This window comes from Pleurodeles waltl, chromosome 11 (genome assembly GCF_031143425.1).
Source record: "Pleurodeles waltl isolate 20211129_DDA chromosome 11, aPleWal1.hap1.20221129, whole genome shotgun sequence".
In the NCBI taxonomy this organism is placed as follows: Eukaryota; Metazoa; Chordata; class Amphibia; order Caudata; family Salamandridae; genus Pleurodeles; species Pleurodeles waltl.
The window spans coordinates 681,539,101-681,561,878 of record NC_090450.1 but is presented as its reverse complement, the minus strand read 5'-3'; the positions used below and the strand labels follow the sequence as shown (position 1 = coordinate 681,561,878).

The 22,778-nt window shown below is 42.2% G+C and overlaps 1 protein-coding gene across 11 annotated transcripts in view; it reads left to right on the top strand.

The window, feature by feature from the left end:
• Window positions 1–22,778, top strand: part of AAK1 (AP2 associated kinase 1) — a 244,600-nt gene that overhangs the window by 150,541 nt on the left and 71,281 nt on the right. For 7 of the 11 annotated variants that reach the window (XM_069214196.1, XM_069214195.1, XM_069214194.1 and 4 more), the window contains one exon: window positions 7,596–7,694. In XM_069214196.1, the coding sequence (XP_069070297.1) occupies window positions 7,596–7,694 (99 nt within the window). Of the gene's footprint in view, window positions 1–7,595; window positions 7,695–11,007; window positions 11,119–22,778 lie in introns of all 11 variants that reach the window. The other 4 variants (XM_069214193.1, XM_069214191.1, XM_069214190.1 and 1 more) reach the window with 1 other exon arrangement.

Sequence of the window (22,778 nt, the reverse complement as noted above, 5' to 3'; positions counted from 1 at the left end):
AGTAGTAGAGTGGAGACCTATTGCTAATTCTAGAACGAACGAGGGCAACCTCAAGATGGACAGCTTTCTCCATAATAAATCTCTGTCCACTTTGTTGAATGCTGTTGAAAAGTCAATAAAAGTGGTGAAAACCGTACCACCTCTGAATTTCACATAGTTTTCAGTGACTACTTGTGGGTCAGCGATGTTATCCAAAGTACTATGGTTGCGCCTAATCCCCGACTGCTCCAAGGTAATAATGTTGTTCTCCTCTGCCCAGGCGGTAAGTCTGGAAAGCAGACATTTAGTAAAGATTTTTCCGACTGCGTCCAGAAGGGCGATCTGCCGATAGATGGCGGGACAATTTCAATCGCCCTTTTTGTATAAGGGTACAATAATACTACCAACCCAGTGGTGGGGGGGGGAATGCTTCTAGAGAGGAAGCACCTTCTGAAAACCATAAATAAGATCTTACTCCACGAGCATACAGGGAGTGCAGAATTATTAGGCAAGTTGTATTTTTGAGGATTAATTTTATTATTGAACAACAACCATGTTCTCAATGAACCCAAAAAACTCATTAATATCAAAGCTGAATATTTTTGGAAGTAGTTTTTAGTTTGTTTTTAGTTTTAGCTATGTTAGGGGGATATCTGTGTGTGCAGGTGACTATTACTGTGCATAATTATTAGGCAACTTAACAAAAAAATATATATACCCATTTCAATTATTTATTATTACCAGTGAAACCAATATAACATCTCAACATTCACAAATATACATTTCTGACATTCAAAAACAAAACAAAAACAAATCAGTGACCAATATAGACACCTTTCTTTGCAAGGACACTCAAAAGCCTGCCATCCATGGATTCTGTCAGTGTTTTGATCTGTTCACCATCAACATTGCGTGCAGCAGCAACCACAGCCTCCCAGACACTGTTCAGAGAGGTGTACTGTTTTCCCTCCTTGTAAATCTCACATTTGATGATGGACCACAGGTTCTCAATGGGGTTCAGATCAGGTGAACAAGGAGGCCATGTCATTAGATTTCCTTCTTTTATACCCTTTCTTGCCAGCCACGCTGTGGAGTACTTGGACGCGTGTGATGGAGCATTGTCCTGCATGAAAATCATGTTTTTCTTGAAGGATGCAGACTTCTTCCTGTACCACTGCTTGAAGAAGGTGTCTTCCAGGAACTGGCTGTAGGACTGGGAGTTGAGCTGGACTCCATCCTCAACCCGAAAAGGCCCCACAAGCTCATCTTTGATGATACCAGCCCAAACCAGTACTCCACCTCCACCTTGCTGGCGTCTGAGTCGGACTGGAGCTCTCTGCCCTTTACCAATCCAGCCACGGGCCCATCCATCTGGCCCATCAAGACTCACTCTCATTTCATCAGTCCATAAAACCTTAGAAAAATCAGTCTTGAGATATTTCTTGGCCCAGTCTTGACGTTTCAGCTTGTGTGTCTTGTTCAGTGGTGGTCGTCTTTCAGCCTTTCTTACCTTGGCCATGTCTCTGAGTATTGCACACCTTGTGCTTTTGGGCACTCAAGTGATGTTGCAGCTCTGAATTATGGCCAAACTGGTGGCAAGTGGCATCGTGGCAGCTGCACGCTTGACTTTTCTCAGTTCATGGGCAGTTATTTTGCGCCTTGGTTTTTCACACGCTTCTTGCGACCCTGTTGACTATTTTGAATGAAACGCTTGATTGTTCGATGATCACGCTTCAGAAGCTTTGCAATTTTAAGAGTGCTGCATCCCTCTGCAAGATATCTCACTATTTTTGACTTTTCTGAGCCTGTCAAGTCCTTCTTTTGACCCATTTTGCCAAAGGAAAGGAAGTTGCCTAATAATTATGCACACCTGATATAGGGTGTTGATGTCATTAGACCACACCCCTTCTCATCACAGAGATGAACATCACCTAATATGCTTAATTGGTAGTAGGCTTTCGAGCCTATACAGCTTGGAGTAAGACAACATGCATAAAGAGGATGATGTGGTCAAAATATTCATTTGCCTAATAATTCTGCACTCCCTGTATATCCAGAAATGGGAGGTTCGTCGGGACCCATTGCGGCAGAGAGACGCATAGTGTGTATAGCCAACTCTATCTCCTTTACTGAGGGAAACGTGCGAAAGTGTGACCCCATGTTTTCAAGACGTGGAACGGTTCTACCCCATTGGAGGCGTAAAGGGAGGCAATAAATTCAGATCAGCGGGCTTCAATTATGGCAACGGAGAATGACCGAACTCTGGAACTCCAGCCTTCACCCACCAATGCCCAAAAAAGCCTGGCCCTTTATTGCTGCTTCCCGTAGATGGATCTAAAGCCTATCCCCAGATTCCCTTGCAAGGCGGGCCTTCAAACGCCTCTTTTTGCTCTTTAACAAAGCCACCCTTTAATTCCCTTCAGCTGAATAGGCTAAATACTGTGACCTGTTTAAGCTGTTTATTTACCTGTTTAAATCAAGTAATGGGCGAGGGATCATTAGCTGTTTATTTTTTAAAGTTCCAGAAGAAGAGTTTGTTAACAAGTGCTTCAGAAGAATCGAGAAATTGTACAGTTCAATCCCTTTGCAGTTAACCAACTCAGCGACCACGGTTCCCAACATCTCCGAGACCCCTTCAATCCTTTTGGGGGTCCCATTGAGACCTGCCTGTTATTTTATCAAAGATCGGGGTTAACCCACCCATCTCCCAAGACCGCAACGCTGGTAGATAAATTTCTAAGGAAAAAAGAAGCCGATTATGGTCACAGAGAGGTGTTTAGAATCTTCAAATCATTCTGGAGTACCCAAGCACCAGATAATCTAAAATTGCCTTTCCCTCCGAAACAATGTGAGTAAAGGAAGCAGGAGGATCAAAGGGAGATCTTCCATTAACTATGATACAATCATTTTTCCTAAGGAGGCTAAGGAGGAGTTTCCCTCTTTTGTTTGTTCTTATCAAAGGGAAGAAGACACACTGTGGGATTCGCAGAGCAGCATCTCTCTCAGCATCACGCACCTGTCAAAGGGCACGGCTGGATATCTCGCAATTTAAATCTACTAATACTATAAATGGGGGAGACTCACTATCTAATTTGTTCTCTATAAAGGCAAAGACCCTCTGTAGCAAGGCATCAAAAGGCGCTTCAGAATGTATATAAGCATTAATTAGTAACAACGGGGTGGAGCCCAGGAAAGTATTATACAGTTGAAAGGTTAAGGCCATAAAGAGATTGCTGGGGTCCTTATAACAAGCAAAATCCCATTTAAGTGTGTTTGACAACAGACAAGCAACACACCCTTTAGCGTGCCCCTTCCAGATGTAGTGGCCTTACAATCAATAACAAAAAAGTCATCCCAGAGTAGATCTATATCAGATCAAGTCTCCTAAAGGCAAATCAAGTCTGGATTAGGCAAACTAAGATAGGATAGTTTTTCCCTACTAAACTTTACCCCTGCTACATTCCATGAGATAATATTTAAACCAATGCTAGTTAAATGGTTGGACCTGAACCCCCGCGTCTAATTTAGGATGCCCGGGAGCCTGCCCCATTCATCCCATACATTATTTTTTTGTTCTGTTACAGATCGTAATTTTCGCAGTTGCACCTTCCTGTTAGGGAGACTTTAAGGGCCTTCTGATCTGTTCTAGATTCAAGCACAGAATATTCGGTGGGTTTAATGGGTTTAAATAGCTCAGGCGAAAAGTAACCATCATTAACCTGAGCTACTCCTTTATCCCCCGGAGCAACAGCACTACCCAAGAAAGGAACTCCATTTTTCACATGACATTGCATAAAATCGGCATTTTGAAGGACCAGGTTCGCCAAGAGCATAGAGTGGAATTTGACCGTAGACTTACAGCCTGCATTAGAGTCCAATAAGGAAACCAAATCAATGTTGTGGCTTGAAATTAGGTTTAGTGCACTCCACTCTTAGAAGCATCTTAATGGAGTGGATCTATTCAGAGTTAAATCTATGTCAAAGATTGGGATAAAGTCCGCTATATTGTTATCCACAATATGGCCAAAAGTGGAACCACCATCCCTGGGAAAAGAAACATTCAAATTATTGGAATCACCCATTGACCCAGGTGGCAGAAAAGGCATAGCCGTTGAGTTCAAGGCTGAAGGCAATCCCGAGGGATGGGTGAGAAAAAGTTCAGACTTATGTTCTCTTCCGGGCACCCAGATGGAAACAATAGGCCGTGTAGCCAAAAGAGAATGTAATGACAGAGACAGTGGCAGTGGTCCTGTTTCTGGAGGAACTAACAACTCTGGAAAGTGTACTTTCCTTCTGCCTTTCATCTTAATCCGCGGGAAAGGTCTTTTCTTCTTTTTTTTTTTTTTCCATAGTTTCCCTCCTTTAACTTTATCTCCATCTCCCTAATTTTTTTTCTGCTCCTAATGTAGGAGGAAGATGAGAAGGGAGACTCCATGAGACCACTCTTTTGTCTAGGCAGAGATTTAAAAATTGGAAATAACTTCTGCGCCGGCTGTTTTGACAGTGATGGTAGTTTATTTGATTCATTTTTTATCCCTTGGAGGTAAAGTCCACTGGACTATCTAACAATTCCTTTCCGTCACAGGGCCTACTACATTGGGGTCCACCAGCCTGGGTGCTTGCATCCACTCTGTCATACCCCAGGAATTACTCTTGGAGATGACCTGTAGGCCAACTGATCTATTGATTCCAGTGGTGGGGCAAGCCTCATATTTAATGAGTTTGCACTTTAGTCCCTCTTTGTATTCTCTTTAGCCAATTCCTTTAGGATTGCAGACACGGAATCGAGGATGCAGTCCAGTCCTCCTACAAATTTCTCCATGAGCTTTAGTATTGATGAAAATAAATTTTCTAAGCTGTTCAGAGGGGTCGAGAGCCTGACCACTTACTTCATAGAATACCACTTACTTAATGGGTATAGGACACAGACAAATGAGAATACACAGTCTTGTAGGTAGGGAGTACTATTAAACAAGTGCAGACATGTTGAATGTACAAGAGTGGGCATGGACACCCCAGGAAGAGGCGAAAGATCTTTAGTCTGAAAACCGTACCTCTTACATAGGTCAAGATCCAGATCGGGCAATGTAAAATCTTGGGGCCCAGCAGCCAAGGATGCTGTAGATAATGAAAAGGCACTGACTTCTTGGAGGCTGTTAACTACCACTGGAAAATTGCCTTTGTGCTCAGTTAGTGGAGGGGGGGACTAACTAGCTGGGTGGATAGGAAAGGAGGAGAGGAATAGGGCTATAGCCTGGACAGGTTCAAGGAATTCAGAGAGTTCTGAGTGCGCTGAACATTCTGAAAGTTCTGGCTGTTTTGGTTGTTCTCTATGCTTTAAGAGAAAGGCTCCGAGACAATCTGCCCCAAACCCTCAGCTCCCCTTTCCTGAATTTTTTCCAAGTTATCCAATTCATCCATGTTATAAGACTCCCGTGTGGGGGGCCTTCAGCTCTGTGCCAAGTGACATGCTAAGCGGGGTAGCTCTATTTGGTGCCTCATGAATGTTTTTTTTTTTTTCTTTTTCCCAAAAAGTAAATATTTGCTTCTGACCCTTCAGCTGAATTGCCAGATCTGCTTTGTTCCGAAGGGGATTATATTTAGTTTTTATACATGATCTTCCTGGAAGCAGGTGCCCTGAGCGTAGCTTCTTGATAGTCATAGTTATGCCACACACTCTAGATTAGAACTTAGTTAACAATGTTAAAGAGTCTCTCTAAAGGTCTCTTGACGAATAAGGAGCACCGAGGACAAGGAGCCCTCACTTTGAAGCCCACTCAGTGAGTTCGAATCAGAAGACTCCGATATGGTAGACCTGGGGAAGGTGGACGTCAAAGCTTTAGGGTAAGAGGCAAGAAAAATGCCAAAAATGCCACCAAGCGTCACTAAACAGCAGTATGAAACCAGAAGCACTGAAATATCACCTGTATAATGTATAAGTGTATGAATATATAGGTGACGCCAAATATTCATACACCTAGTAGACAAGCTATAAGAGCCAGACGCCTGGCTAAGAACAGTCAACTTTTGGAACCGCTTCCACTGTTGCGGCTATTGCGGCTGTTATGACACACCTTATCATTCAGTTAAAAAAATAAATCGTCACCACCACTCTTTTCACCACTCTTTTCAAATCACTTCACATCACCTACTCCCTCTGACCAGGGCTGACCAGGGTTCAAGTTAATTATTCTCCTTAAACTTGAACTATCGCTCCAGAATTGAGTCTCAGGCCACTATAGCTGCCACTGTAACTGCCACTACTGGACCTCTACACCAGTTTGACTCCAATTCAGTTAGTCATGCGTTGGCCTTCCACAGCTCTCTGGTTTTCCTGGTTTCCTGGCCACTTTGCAGATTTCGCAATCTTTACAGACTGTGCAACATGCAACTTAAGCACAAGACAGCTGTTTTCCTGAGCATTTGGGGCTTTAGACTGTAGGCTTGGGCAATAGGCTTCTGGGCAAGAGGCTTGGACTTCAGTTCGTGCTCCTCATGCTCCCTCCTCACTCCCTCAGCCAAGCCCAGCAAGGCCCTCCCGGGCACTACCGCCTCTACCTCCTCTACCTCCTCTGCTGTTAACAGGCCGCTTTTCAACTGCTGACTGCCTACTGGCTCACATGCCTCAGGCAGCAAAGATCCACTTCCGCCTTCCACGTCCGAGGTCAGCAACCTGTTACTTTTATGATGGAGTACCCATCCGGCAAATTCTAAATCGGGCCTCTAGACTCCAAAAATGTTCTTTCTTTCCCAGTCTGCACCACTTTAAAAAAAACATGTTTTAGTTTTAAGTTTGTCCAAGTGATAAAAGTTGTGAAGTGGGTATAATACAGATTTTTGCATTTAAATCACATTAGACATCGATTGGCAATAGAGCATCACCAAATTTAAAGCTTACTAAGGTTTGGAAGGTTCACGCTGTAACTGTTTTTTTTATTTTATTTTTTTTTTTTATAAACTTTCCCAGGTGACCAGGCGTTTTTTTAAATATTTACTGCTACCCCTGCATCCACAACAGAGATACATCTGGAACTAAATTAAAAACAAGAACTGGACAGCTGATTGGGTAGAGACATCGGAAAGGGTTCTTAAAAGCAGAACACAAAGGAAGGCTCTACGATTACTGCCTAGCCCAAAATGTGCACAGTGCTGCATCACACTGAGGCCTGCTGGTGGCAGGCTGGGTGCTTGGGCAAAAAGCATCTCAGAAATACTATCAAAGCCTCAGATCTTTTATGAATCTGTGAGTCCTAATCACGATCACTGATGTTAAATTAGCCAACAGTCTCAAAATTAAAATTTCTAGTCTGCCACCAAACCCAACTCAAACGCCATTGTATACACGTCCCATAGTTATATATACTGTTGGTCATTTCTCGAGCTCTTTCAGCCAGTGTTGTATTCTGTAGTGTTCTTCGTTAGTCAATCAGAAATGTGTTAAATATTGATTTTTCACCAGTATGTTTAGGGTGTAATGGCTCAAATATATACTTTCATTTATTGCATTATAAATTTGCTGCAGCGGTTAATTTTGCTCCATGGCTCTCCAGCAATTGATAGTTTCTTCTTCCTCGTCCTTTCTTTCCTTTTCTTTTGTATACTGTTGCTGACATCAGGAAAACAAGAGCCAGCTGTAGAGAGCCTCATCCCTGGCCTTGAACCACCAATGTCGCAGCGCCTCATGCCCCAAGACTCTCTGGCCTCAAGACGTGCAGGTTGGTGCAGAGCCGGGAAACCGGGGGTACAGTTTGTGCCTGTATTTCATAGACCAACTGTGGCTGTTACACCTACATGGGAGTTGTGGAAAAAATAACCTATTTTCTGTAGTCACAAGCTCTACAAATCAACTTTGCTTTTGTGTAGAGATTACATTCCCTTTTGTTCCTGAACCCGTGCCAAATTTGTATTAAAAAACTGCATAACCCAACTGTTTGCTTTCTTCTCGTTAATTAAGAGCACTTTCCAGGAAGGTTGTGGGAGAGATATAAAATGCACAGCTACAGCATAACAGGCACAGTGCCTTCTTGAATGCTTTTATATTGCTTCTGACCTGTAAATATGTAGAGGATTGTCCTGTAAGGAAGGATTAGCAAGCAGATCCTGCGCACCACACTGCTCAAAAGCGTGAACACTGTTGCACAACTCATAAAACACCCACAACATTGCCACAAACCTAGTTTCTATTTCACCCCCAAGAATTTAAAACACGTCCAGCATCGTACCCAAAAGCCTAGGAATCAGTCTAGATTCTGAAATGGGTCTGCACAGCCCTCCACCTCATTCACTCAGAGGGTCAGTCTATAACAGTGAATACAGACACCTACCTCCCACCTCCACTACACCAACTGCTGCCTGTACCAGACCATGTTCTTCTACCTCAGCCTGGAAAAACCCTTCGAATCTCCTGTCACCAGTTTGTTGGAAATGCTGCGGCCAATTTGTAGTGGTCAGCCTTCGAAGCCATATCATGGCTTTTTAATCCTACAGAGGACACGGTGTTCAGATTTCAGTGAAACGGCTCTGCCTGGAAGTTTTTAATTAGGAACTATGCTGTGAGTAAACTTTTGTAACAACTCAACCTGGGAAGAGTAGAATGGAAAGCAAGAGCATGGGCTCCTACAAACCAGTGATGAGAAACACTGGGAAACATAATTCGCAACCACTACACACTCATAAAATGCATTCTCATTTTTCAGCCACTTGCAGAGAAGTGATCCTTTGGAAAGTAGTGAGGGATTAATGAGGCTTTTGTCTTTCTCAGGTCAATAAAATACATTTCCAATAGTAAAAGTGCCAGTTGATTCTGGTGCTGCAATACAATTCAGTTTGGGGCGTGTGGTCCTTATTATTTTGATTATGAATATGGTTAATATGATTTTGCCTATGATTATTTAGTTATTTTTTGTTTATTATCATTATGGGGTATTTATTATTGAGATTATTATCTTTATTGACAAGGGTTTCTGAATTACCTTCTATCCTTCATGCGGTGTCTCCAATTAATCCTAGGAGAAACCTGCCATCTGAGAAATTATGGCTGAAATTGAATAGTACTTTTATCACAGTATGAAAATGTTAGAATCCAGAGGAATTTGGTGAAGGGCTGCATACATTTTCTATAGACAACCGCAGACAGTATTGCCTGTTTTGGCAATTTGTATCTGCTGTGTACATTTTCAGTAATCTGTGAAAAAGTTTGCAGCAGTTTGTTAAAAAAACAGGGATTTATTTTAAACACTTCACACCTTTGTTAAATAGGTTACAGAATTCTTTTTTAAAAGAATTTAGTTCAAAATGTCTGGCTACCCCTCCGCTCCAGTGAGATTCATGAGCTGTTGACTACATGGGAAAAACTGAGAACTGTACTTACTCAGACCATAAACCTCATTGAAAATCCCTGTGAAAAACTAGATCCTTTGAGAGTTTTTCTCTTATTTGTTAGTTCAGGTTTGCCAGTTTATTCAATTATGTATCGTAATATAATGGATTAGGTGAATGCCATGATGTCCCGCTGGCTGCTTGCATGTTCCTTTGCAAGAAAGCGTGGTTTAGCATTGACAGCATAAATACGCACATTGATGTCTGACTTTCATCCGTGTGGCCCATTTCCTCCATGTCATGGTGCTGGGTGGTAAACGAGAGTATAAATGTCCTGGTAAAGTGGGTCAGTAAGGCCGTGGCATTGGACCACAAGTAACATATACATTCTGAAACAAATTACTCTGACAGGTTACCATTTGGGTATGTTGTTTCAGAATATAAATGGTAAACAGTAAAGGGCATCCTATTTCCTAACATGTGGTCAGAATAGCAGCCTGAGATGCTGCTGATTATCCATAATGAACCTTAGTGTGAAATGATAAATACTTGAAATCATGAGTGACATATTTACCACATACTGCTTCCACTTCCCTGTCCCACATGCAGTTCAGTTGAAGCACTAGGGTGCCAGTGAAGTACACCCACCCAAATAGCCACTACCATTAAGTGAGAGGTGAACATTCCACCGGGCTGAGACAAGACATTATTGACAAAGCCCCAAGCCGATGGCTGAAAGAGGCTGGTTGAAGGAAGCCAGGTAGGCTGTAAGCGACTGCAGAGATCTCGACATAACATGCAGATCACAGGTTTGAAGACTGGCACACTGACTTACATTATCATGCTTCTAAGCCAATAACATGAATGAGGTCTGTTAAGCAAAAGGCCTCTTTTGTACACAATGCAAAAGCCGTGGTCACTCAGGGGTGATAGTTTTGTGCAATCCAGGTACAGCTATTTCCATTATTGTTGTCTTTGCTTGGAAGATGTATATGTAGTTGTATATCTCACCTCCATCCACTTCTGCCATTTTAATGCCTTTGTTTAGAAAATTGACATTATTGAGCACATTATTTTCTTGGGTTTTCAGATTTTCGTACGCTTCTAAAGTGTGAAAACATACAGCAAGACCTCTGGGATTATGTTATATGACAAAGCTCTGTTCTTACTGCTATTTGATATCCTATTCTCCCACGTTAACTTTTTCTGAATTTGTAATTAGTTATATTTTTTAATGTATTACTCTTTTTTTCACAACTTATGAAACATGCACAGGTGGTCATCTTTTTTTGAAACGAGAATTTTATACTGATGTGTATTTAGAAAACGCCGTTCTGTGAGTTTTATACTGCTTTTACAATTCAGAGAAGTAAAACATGAAGTGATTAGGACCAATGCCGTCAGAAGAGTTTTGTGGTGTATGTAGGAATCATGTGTGGCCTGGAAGAGCATATGCGATTGTGTATATGTACTGGTGCAGCTCCTGTCTGAATTAACTGAACCACTGCTGCTGCCACATGCATGCTTTTTCTTGAGAAATCTCCCACAGCCCATAAAAACTGGTCATGCCTTACCCCGGGGGCGCACCCCATTTTCCTGCCCCCGCTATCTTCCCAGCATTGTCACCAAAGCACTAACCATCTGCTGTCCTTTGCCATTCATGCTGCCACTGGTGCTGGGGGTTTCTCTCTACTTTCTGCTTGGACTCAGACTCTCTGGCTGGGGAGGACACCCTTCTCGACTGCTCGTTGCTCTCTGGTGGCACTGTGGACCTCCTGGAGGAGTTTGCGACCCTCCCGCTCTCTGCTCCGGCACACGCAGGTAAACGTGTTATTTGTGTGATGTTCCCTCCTTCCGTCCCTTTTTTTGAAACCTCTATCCCAGTGTTCTTTGTATCTTGACCAAGCCCATTATATTGCTACATTGGGTCCTCCCCATTCTGCCTAGCTCAACTCAGTGTATCAGTAGCTCTTCCATTTTGCATGGCTTTCCCCCCCTCAGTATATTAAGAGCCACGGACTGCTCCAGTATATTTGAAACAACTCTTCATTCTGCATGGCGGCCACGCAGTCTATTGGTAAATTCTCATTCCATTTGACTTCCCTCTGCTTTACGGGTTCTTTTTTATTAGTGGTCTCTTCTGGTATAATAGAAGCTCTCCTTTGTTTCTTATGACTTACACTGAGTAAGAGTCCTCTACTACAATGCAAGGTTACTCTTTTTAATTAACTAAAATGTTAGTAGTTTGTAAGTTAAAACAATTGCAAAAAAAAGCAAAACACACAGTATACTTAATACAATCTTGAAAAAAATCTTAAAGTGACTAGTGCCTCATCACAAAATTTAAACTAGTACAAAGTTTGAAATCTCATATACAGAATCTTAAAAAAGGGTTAGGCGCTGCTTTCGGAAATGAAGTTTGTGGTGGCAATTGTGGCTTTAGATACACATGCCTTGAATACTTCTGTCATCTACTGTTGGGTCTGTAAAGTTGCAAGTTGTTTTTCTTCAAAGTCTTTCATGTCACGAGGTGTAGTGACTCCTCTTGCTGTAGTGCACATGGGCATCGACTCCATTGTTAGATTGTTTTCTTCAGCCAAAGGTTCTGGTCCTGTTTTTATTGAGGTCTGGGCTGAGGCTGTTTTTTCAGACTCTTTCTGTTTGGGATACACCCATTATTGTCTGTATTGTTATCGGACACGCATGTCTATCCTTTCCTTTTGGTACAGAAAAAAGCACCCAGTGGATCGACATGCTCTGACAGAGGCCCTCTGGGTCACCATTTTCTCGATTCATCGAATTCAAGAATAAACTCCTGATGGAACAGACTCCCTTCCATTTCTGTCCTAGTTGCAACACGAAGTTCCCGCTGACTAACCAACACCAGGTCTGCAATCTGTGTTTGTCTCCAGACCACAGAGGGGAAGAGTGCGAGGATTGCCAGTCTTTTAGATCCAAGAAAAGTTTACAGGACCAAACGGCCCACCATAAAGAAATGCAGTGACAGGAGATCAAGTAGACACTAGACATCTTCTGACAACAAGATGTCGAGTCGGAGGAGGAAGAACTGCAAGAGGCCTGGGTGGCTGAGGAGGAGGCCTTTTCAGTCAAGAACTCAAAGTCTGACGTAGACACAGTTGTTGAGATGCAAGCACTCCCTTTGAAGCAATGTACAGTGAATACAGACACCCCTGTCTTGCCCAAGAAAACAAAGTCTAGCCAGGTACACTGTTCCATTTGTGGTATTCCTCAAAACATAGTCATCGAGGACACAGCAGCCACCCAAAGCAATCGCTTTTAGGAGCAAATGCCTTCACCCACAATTAGGTGGCATGCTGCATCAATCCTACACTACCAGAATCAAGGTCTACATATTTCACAGCCTTGCTAGTCCCTACGGATTTAGTGGCATTTCTTCTGGACCATAGGAAAAACCCAGTCCTTACTGGAGGAGAGTAAGTTGGCTGTCGTGACAGGTGTGCCTACATCTCAATGTACCTCACACGGATGTGCGTATGTACTTCCTCAACTGGTGACCTGTAATGAAAACATGAGCAAATAAAAAAAAAAAAAAAAAAAGTATCAGTACAGTTTGATGAGCTTTTATTGATATACCAGGGAGTTAAAATTATAAGCAATTGCCATACACTTCCCTCTGGCTATGTTGAGAAAACCTGTGGGGCCCACCTCGTCAGACGACATTGTATTTCTCCTTCAAGATCACTAATACAAAACAGTAATCGGGGTGTTTTCACTTCAGAATGGTTTCTCAGTGAAAGCTATGTTGTATTAAACATTTTTTTTACTCCTTGATTGACGAGCTTGTCTATAGAGAGCCTGCCCCTTTAAATCTTTTATTTTGCCGCGGAGAGAGCCAATCAGCATGTTGCTTTACCTTGAGAACACATCATTCACTATGGTTCCCCACTTCTGGGACCATGGGGCAGTGGTAAGTCAGAGAGCCAACAGCATCTCCTGAAAAAAGTAAGACCTGATCTACACAGAAAACATGACGACCATGTATTATGTGCAGAAACGTGGCGGGTGGAGTGGAGGGACACGTTGTTACAGCTGTCTTGTCTATCTAAGAAGATCTGACATTGGCCCATTTGCCACAACATCCATCTACTACCAGGGGAACACCTTCCGGGGGCATACGCCAAATTTGCCAACCTTAGCAGGATGCAGCAACAAGTCCACAAATAGGACCTCCACCCACAAGTCCTGTTCCTCTACTTTCAAAAGTGGGGGTTCCCAGACATAGACCTAGTCACTACAAATGTAAATGCCCAAACCCCACGTCCAGGTACTCGTACCCTCAGTCCAAAGGCAATGCTCTATGGATGAACTGGTCAAGGATATTTGCCTACGCTTTTCCACCTCCCCTTCTCCCAAGTTTATGGATCGGGGCTCAGGCAAACATCCCTCACACTTATTCTGGTGGCCCCCACATGGGCCCGACAACCATGGTTCACCACCCTTCTAGAACTATCAGTAGTTCCTCATGAGAAGCTTCCCCTCAACCCAGGCCTTCTCACTCAGAACCATGATCAAATCAGGCACCCAAATCCGAAGGAATTAAACATTGCAGTATGGCTCCTGAGGTCATAGAGTTTGGATACCTTAACCTGATTCAAGAATGCATGGAAATTCTTAAGGAAGCATGTAGACCCACCACTAGAGCATGTTATTTAGCAAAATGGAAATGTTTTATTTGCTACTGTCTGTCCAAACAGTGGGACCCTTTCAAAGTCACTGTGCAAGGTATTCTTTCATACCTTCTCCATTTGCAAAAAGCAAATTTGACATACACATCCATAAGGCTGCATTTGGCAGCCATAGCTGCTTTCTTTCAGAACAGACCACATCTTTCACTCTTCAAAATCCCTGTAATCAAAGTCTTTATGGAAGAACTTAAGCAAGTGATTCCACCAAGGACTCCCTCAGTGCCTTCTTGGAATCTTAATATTGTACTCACAAGACTCCTGGGTCCACCTTTTGGGCCTTTACACTCATTCCCACATCAGTTTTTTAATGTGGAAAGTTGCATTTCTAGTTGCTATCATTCAACTTAGGCATGTAAGTGAAATCCAAGCTTTAACTCTGCAAGAACCTTTTTTCCACATACGCAAGGATAAAAAAGTAGATCTTCGTACTAACCTTAAGTTCCTTCCAAAGGTGGTATCTCAGTTCGACTTTAATCAATCTATCGAATTGACAGTCTTCTTTCAGTAGCCAGATTCTACTACTGAAGGATCCCTCCACACTTTTAAGAGAGAGCTTATGTTCTTCATCAATAAAACTAAAACTTTTAGAAAGACCACACAGCTATTTATTGCTTTTTCACAACACAAAGGCAACCCTGTATCTAAATTCGGCATAGCCAGGTGGATTGTAAAATGTACCCAGACCTGCTATACTAAAGCCAAAGGACCATTACCTGTTCTTCCTAGAGCCCACTCGACTTGTAAAAAAAAAAAAAGGAGCAACTACAGCCTTTTTAGGAAATATTTCCATAGCGAACATTTGCAAGGCAGCTACATCGTCCACACCACACATCTTCACCAAGCATTATTGTGTGGAAATCTTAGCATTCCAACAAGCTATTTTAGGACAGGCAGTGCTGTGTACACTTTTCCAGATCACAGCAACACCCCTGGGTTAGCCACAGCTTTTAGGGGGCATGGCTTTACAGTCTATGCAGGCCATGTGCATCTACAGCCACAAATGCCATCAGATGGAAAATGTTACCCAGTAAGCAGCTGTTTGTGGCATGTAGTGCTGTAGATTCACATGTGCCAGCCCTCCTCCCCAGACACCTGTGGCAATCGGAGTCTCTACCATTTTGAATATATATTTGCATGGATATCTCTGTCTCTACTCTTAAGCTACACTCCATTCTCACCCACCTGAGGGAAACCAAACAATGGAGTCGATTTCCATGCACATTACCTGCAAGAGGAGGAGTCACTACACCTGGTGACTCGAACGACTTTTCAAAGAAACACACCTTGCAAACTTCCGGACCCAACACTAGGTGGCAAACGTATGCAGAGCATGTGTATCTACATCACTACATGCCACAAACAGGGGCCTACTGGGTAAGTAACATTTTCCGTTCCTCCTCAATAGATCTCCCCTTCTTGACAAATAAATCTAAAACATTTAAAAAAGTTAGTTGAAGGTCAGTCTTAAACAATATACAGGGTTAAACTCCATCAATAACTTTCCTAAATCTGTATTACAGTAACTTCAATCATGTATATGATTATACTCTGTATATTATTATTATTCTCCCTCAGTACCAGTTTTACACCCCTCTTTCCACTACTTTGACTAGCTTCCATACAGTAAGTTAGAAACCTCCATTTTACTTGATATTTCCCATTACGTAAGCATCCCCATGTTGAGCATGGATTAGGCCAGTAATTTTGGACCCCTCCCCCGGTACTCAGAATAGACATTTACGAAAAGTTTACTCATAGAATCTGTCTCATTAGGGACTCACTCGTTAACTTTGTATTTATTCAAGCGTATGTCACTCAGTGAGTAATATCATTAATTAGATGCTTCTATCCAGATTCCAGGGGGCACTACCCACTTTTGTATTTTTCTTTTTTTATTCTCCCACTCTTTCTGCAACCCTTTTTTACCACTCTTCTACTACTGTTTTTGCCCGGCAGCATACGTCTTCCTCTGTCCTTGTTGTGGATCTTTTAATTGTTCTTGTGTGACCCCCTTTTCAGATTTTCACTTATCCTTCTTTGCTACAATTGAACATAGTCCATGTTCTTTTTAGCTGCTTGAAAGTGCTTCCTCTTTCAGTCATGAAACAAAAAACGACAGCACTCCCTATTGGAACCTGAGAACTGTAACGGAACAGTGGTTCACTATGGACTCATTCATATCTTTTTTTTGGTATATTGATCATAAAATAAATTATCTTAACAGCATTCAATGTTTGGTGGTATTAATTGAGAAGCTATACGGTAGACCCATGCAATTTAATCAATATGTCCACAGAAATACAAAAATCAATCCTACAACAGTTGCAATGACACAGAAATGCACGAATAGTGTTTATTACTTGCAGAGATCACACAGTGATTAGACAAAACATTGAAAGCGTATGTGTATGCAAAAAAAGCTATTGGTCAGGAGGTACTGTGTAATCAACTGTGTGGTCCTTCAGGGATAAATCCCTTAATACAGTCGGCAGCATTTATGTCTTCAGTCTAACAGGTCGAAACCAACATTCGTCTGTGGATTGCGTATACCAAACATGGCGAGTAATGAAGTGACACAGAAATAAAGTGGATACGACACTGGGGCCGACCAGACTGACTAGAGGTGAACCTTATGAGGCACGGATTGAGTCAGGCTGGATAATAATTTACTAAAATCCGAGGAAGCTCTGTTTGAGAGAGAAAAGCGCTGGCTGTTCCAATGTAATTATGACAATCAACTAAAGAATCAATAAAAAGCGATTTTTCAATGAGCTCAAAATCTGTGAGGCATTTTTTGCTTTTAATGAACTGATTTATCTCATTGTATAGCAATGAATGTGTTGCTTCTATGTTTTTCTGTACATGTCTTGAGTATTTGGGTCTTGGAAGGTGTGTTTTAACTTGCCATAGTTGTCTAATCTTGGGTCGAGCCTCAGTCTAATTTACCACGTGGCTGCAATATTTTGTCCTTCCAGTCATTAATGGTTCATCATCAGGACTAACATATTTATTTAAGCCCAAGAATGTTCGTTGTGGACTGTGGAGTGGGCATCAGTCACTACAGGCAAAAACACTGAATGTTTGTCTCAGACTCATTTGGGTTACTTGGAAAAAAAGTCATTGTGTTAATTTAAATTGTCAGCAAATTATCTCAATTCGATAGAACTTATAAAGTGCAAACACTGAGGGTCAGAGGCCACATTGGGCTTTGCAGTGATAATTGAACTGATGATGCCCTTTTAACTGGCTTGGAAGGTCGAAATGTTCTTTACATAGGGGCAGATGTACTGGAGACATTGATGTTGGCTGTTGCAATTGGTGTTTAGCCCATTTAGGATTGGAATTACACTGTTGGATTATACCCCCGGTCAATTGAACAATCGTTTATACCGTACTTCCATGCTTTGTGTTATCACTGGGTGGTCACCACAAGCACTGAGTACTGTTCATGAACATCTTTTACTGAAACAGCATTAAGAACTGTTTTGGTATTTGTGGAGCAACTGATAAAAAAATTGCATATACTTTGCTATCTGTCTGCTGCACTGCTTCTCAAGTGAAATCACCGAACACTGAATATTTTTCGGACTTTGTTTTGATCACTACAGAAAAGATGAGTAATGAATCCATTATGAAACAGTCCTCCTTCAGTCGACTCCTCTCTGTATATGCAGATTTGGTGCAAGGCCAATCTCCCTTAGAAATGTATTCAAAGCTGAAGTACTTTCTTGTAATGTGGAACACATTTTGTAGCTCTCTTGCCCATTCTGGATGAGTCTAAGTTTTACTTTTAGTGCAGCTCCTGTATAAAGTAGTTTGGAAATTCATCAGTTATCCACAGACTATTTGAAAGGTTTGCTTTTATTTTTTACTCTTGTCCTGTCTTGACAAGTGAACTACTTATGAAATTTATCCTGAGATATGTAGAACTCATTTACCGAGCAGATGAGGCTCTAGGGAAAGGGGAGAAGGGTGGGATGAGAGTCTCTGTCCCATGTTTTAGGAAGCCCCGTTGTGCAAGGCTGAGCTTCCAGCTCATTGGCAGCCCTATTCTGCATAACGCCCACCCAGTGTATTGGAAGACACTCTTCTTGCTCTGGCTTATCCCTATATTTTGAGATGCCTGGCCATTGCAGCTCTTTTTGTAACCCCGATTCAGTGTTGCTTGTACCCACTTTTTTTTAGAAGCCTATATTGTATGAGGCTATTCCAGTATGCCAACACCACAAACCCTCATGTTCTGCATGGCTTCCCCAATTCTATTATGATCTAGCTTCTCTGTTGTACATGGTATCCAGGCCCATTTTTTTGCTTGACTCCCCTGGGTATGGTGGAATACCTCTCACTGTTTATTAATAGCTCCCTCCTAATGTTTTAGGAGCCCACAGTCCTGCAAGGATTTCTCCATGGTGTGTCAGTGCCCCAGAACAATTCTTGTTTGCTTTGGTCCGTTCTTCATCTATTGGGAAGAAGCAGAAATACTCAAAATGACAGAGCCTATACGGTGCACTTTTACCTTCAATACATTTATATACCCCATATATATATATATATATATGTATATATATATATATATATATATAAATGTTTTTTAATGTCTTGGTGTCATAGGGCAATATATTTGCAGTCTTAATCATAAGTAACTTATTAATGTTTTATTGTTGTCCCAAAGTGTGAAACTGGAATTTGATGGAACATTTTGCATCTAATTTTTTGCAGCTGTGTATTGCTTATGTAATAACTAGCAAAGAATAGAATACCTTTTTGGTAATTGGTAATCTTTTCCAAAACAAAAAGGGAACTTAAATAACCATGCTCTACTTATAGATCTGGGAACTCTATTATTGACCAAGGAAGAAACCACCTTTACAGACTTTATTTTGATGCACTTTTGTTTTGTCCGATATCAGATATCTTTTCTTTTCTAAAAATATACTTTAGGTTGATGTAAGGTGTAGTGGCAGGAAGTTTGTGTCCTCAGTAGCCATTCATCACAAGTGAGATTTAAGTGTGATGCATGTTGAACTTGTTGGTGTAGAACATGCTAAACTCGCACAGCTTTAGTTGAACAGCTAGAATCCATTAATGAATTCTGAAGCAAACCTTCACCTGTTGGATTGGGAGAGTTTTGAATCCCACAAGCCACTCTTCTGTCTTCTCTCACCTCATTTTTAGGTATCGCCTAGGCAGACCATGCGCTTTCTCTTCAAGACATGCTGCATTTGCTCTCTGGGCTTTTACCACGCCCACCATTTTTCATTCATTCCTTCATGAACCTTTAGAAATGTCTTGCCTTTTAGTGCTGAGTCCTTGCCAATTGTCCCTCCTTTTGGTGTGTTGTTCCCTCCCATTGAGACTGGCCCTGTTACATTTCTCAGTTCTCTACTGGCCATTTAAGTTAATTTCGGGGCAATACTCTTCAATTGTTCGGCTCGTGTTCAAGTAATGTTGTTTGTTGGTTTTCTAAAGCGCCACGCGCTCATGGCTGTAAATCATGTCCTTATCTTGTTTCTTGTCCCATTCTCCAATCACCCTCCTCCCACTGTTGCCGGTTTATTTCGTTTCTGATTGGCATTTTGTTTGGTTATAGCATTAAATTAGTATTTTTTTTTCTTGTGTTGCCATTACTTGTGCAGCCTCCTTCAGTCCCTCCTTCCTCTTTTACCCTCTCTCTTCCTCTCTTTCACCCTCTCGCTCCCCCCTGCTGTCATGGCATTTTTTTCTGTGGCCAGTACTTGTGCAGCCTCCTTCCCTCCCTTTCTCACCCTCCGCTTTCTGCTTCTCAGAATATTTGCTGATTTCCTCAGCTTTCGGAGACCTGGAGCTCAGACTTGCAGCAAAAGCATCATGGCCCGGTGCCAGCGCTCTTATCAGCACCAGGCCCTCCGACCCCGCTGATCACACACAGCAGCGCCTCGACCACAGCCCTTCTTGCTCCCCTCAGCCATCTGCTTCTCAGAATATTTTCCAATTTCCTCAGCTTTCGGAGGGAAGGTTTACAGACTTGCAGCAAATGCATCGTAGTCCAGTGCCAGCCCCCTTATCAGCATCCAGGCCGTCCCATTCCATTGATCGCGCACAGCAGCGCTTCCACCACGGCCTGCCATATTCATTATTGTGTATGAATGCACTTCCAGATACGTGATTTTAGACTACCAGTTGTACAAAAAAAACACTTTAAAAAAGTACTTCACAATGAAGTACTATGATGTGCCTAATAGTGTCAAAGCTTCCACGTTAAAGAACAGTAGATATTGGAGCACCCAGGATAATTTCTGCATGGCTAAGTACTCACAAGATCCCAAAGGTGAGACCTATTGGCTATGCTAATGCTTGTTCTTGTTTGGGCCAGTACCCTCTAGTAGACGTGATTCAAAAATTACATTGCAACTTTTCAACTCTCCAGAGAAGGAAAAGCAGTTGTCACACACAAAATTCTAGGTTTGGGGAAGCGCATGATTACCCCCATTTCTGTTTTACTACCAGACATACCCATGGTCTCTGCCTGTTATAACATCGTGTGTGGCATGAAGCCATGCTAACTACTTGATGTGTTCCACACAGCTAGTACATGTAGACTGGCCCTGTGGTAAAGTGGTAGCATAGTGGAGGGCAACCAGATGAGAAAAAAGTTGTGATGGGAAATGCCATGAAGGAGAGTAAAACGGAGCAGAGACGAAGGAAGTGGGAAGTGTGTGGGGAGCACAGAAAGGTTGGAGGTAAGCAATACCAGCAAGTAAACTGTTAGGATCACAGCTGGAGGGCTAGCAGAGTGCTTATAAGGGTATATTAGTGATGTGGATGAGAGGGCAAAAGAAGGATCAAGGCAGGATGCCAACAGGAAAGGAGTCTGAATAGTTTGTGACTAAAGAGGGTCAGATAGAGGGTGGTTATGAGGAGGACGGGACGTTCAGAAGGAGGCAAAATGGTTTGCTGAGAGAGGGCATGTGAGATGGAGAGGACCCAACAATTTGTGTTCATATCTTCCCCATGCCATGCGTAATCAAAGCAGCTAACCATCAGCGGTGTATTGCAGGTTTCACAGGTGTATGTAACCACATTGAAACTGTATGCTTACAACACATCAAAGTATGGATGCAGGGAAATAATTTAGCTCTGATAAACGTACAAAGCAAGTTTTAGAATCTACTTTTCCAAACCTAGGTCACAATTCGTTCTCATGACATTTCTCCTTTGTGTGACACTCACACACAAGTAAAGTGAGGTAGTTCTTTGTTGCATTTGACAGCAATCTGCCCTGTGATCCCAAACTGAATAATCCTGTTCAATCAAGTGAGTGTCAGATCAGTTTACCAATAAGGTTATCGTAACCCTGGCCAACTGTTAAGATGTCATATTGTACTTGGAGTTCTATTTTCTGGGTTTGATGTAGTACCTTCCATCATCTGGGTTTGTAGGTAGAAGCATCACAGTCTGAAACTCCTACTAGTCCACAGAATCATATCAGGGTAAACAAGCTGTGCTGAGTCCTTTCTATTTCCACCAGCGGTCAGTCAAATGATGAACACAATTTAACATCTTATGCATAGCCGCAGTTCACTTCATGATATAGCAGCCGTCTCATTTTGCTGTAGGCGTCTCAGAGATATACTAGCTTGTTATCAAGAATCTGCTTAGTGAATCTCATTACCCAGAGGCAAATTGATAAAGAAGAATGCAGTAGTCTGACATCTAAGGTATATGGGGTCGCATCCATCACACCCAGCTGCTCTGATGATCTGACAAGTTTTCCCGGTTTACTAAATCACTGCATTGTTAGACTGACTATATTTCAGAATACCCATATCCTGCTGTGGTGCTGGCAAGTTACAAATCTGCCGAAAATAATGACATCTACCTGTTCACCGGGTATACATTTTGAAGCAGCCCATGCTGCCACTCTGGTTCTATAATAATTACTCATTAATCAGTTGTGCCCCTTGTTAGGGTGTAGCTAGTAGAAGCTTCAGCCATGAAGGCTCAGAGCAGAGGCACCATGTCACATGGTAGGAAGTTGCGTTGCGTTGCTTAATAGGAAGTCCTCTGTGTCAGCACTTCTTTCTGCGCGTGTCCGTCCCCACCAAGCACATGATAAAGAGTGCGTTGTTTATAACATGGTGTGTCTGATTTCACCAAAGATGTGATACACCATCTGCAACAGCTGTACTAGTTTTGTATCTTCATCAAACAAGTTATTCAAGGAGTTCATTGTTTACACTTGGTGTGCTTGCTTGCACCAAACCCATGATGCATATAGTGGCCGGTGCTTGAATCCTGTCGATCTGCTGCTTCGAAGAACGATGCAAATCTAGCACCGCATTTAAAGTCGGCATGTGTCTACACTAAGCATGTGATACAAACAGGGACATATATGTCAGGCCGCACTGGCAACCTGATACAAAGGTTCATTGGTATCAACCAGTTGACACTGTGGGCTTTTCACGGTTCACTCTTAGCCCGTGTGTCTGACTGCACTCAACACAGTATCAACAGAGCCTCCATACTGGCTGCCTCTTTCTGGGCGACCTAAGCACGTGAGTTACAGTGCAGCATTTACAATCTAGCAGGACTCCGGGGGGAAGCAAACTGCTTACAAAATATCTAAAAACAAGCCAGTTGCTTCATATGACATTATTGTATGTATGATGGCGCCATTTCTGTCTTAACAGTATGCATTGGGCATGCCTTCTCAATTAAGTTACAATGATTTTTCTTAAAATAAAGTGGACTTTCCAATTTTAAGTTTGTCTAAAC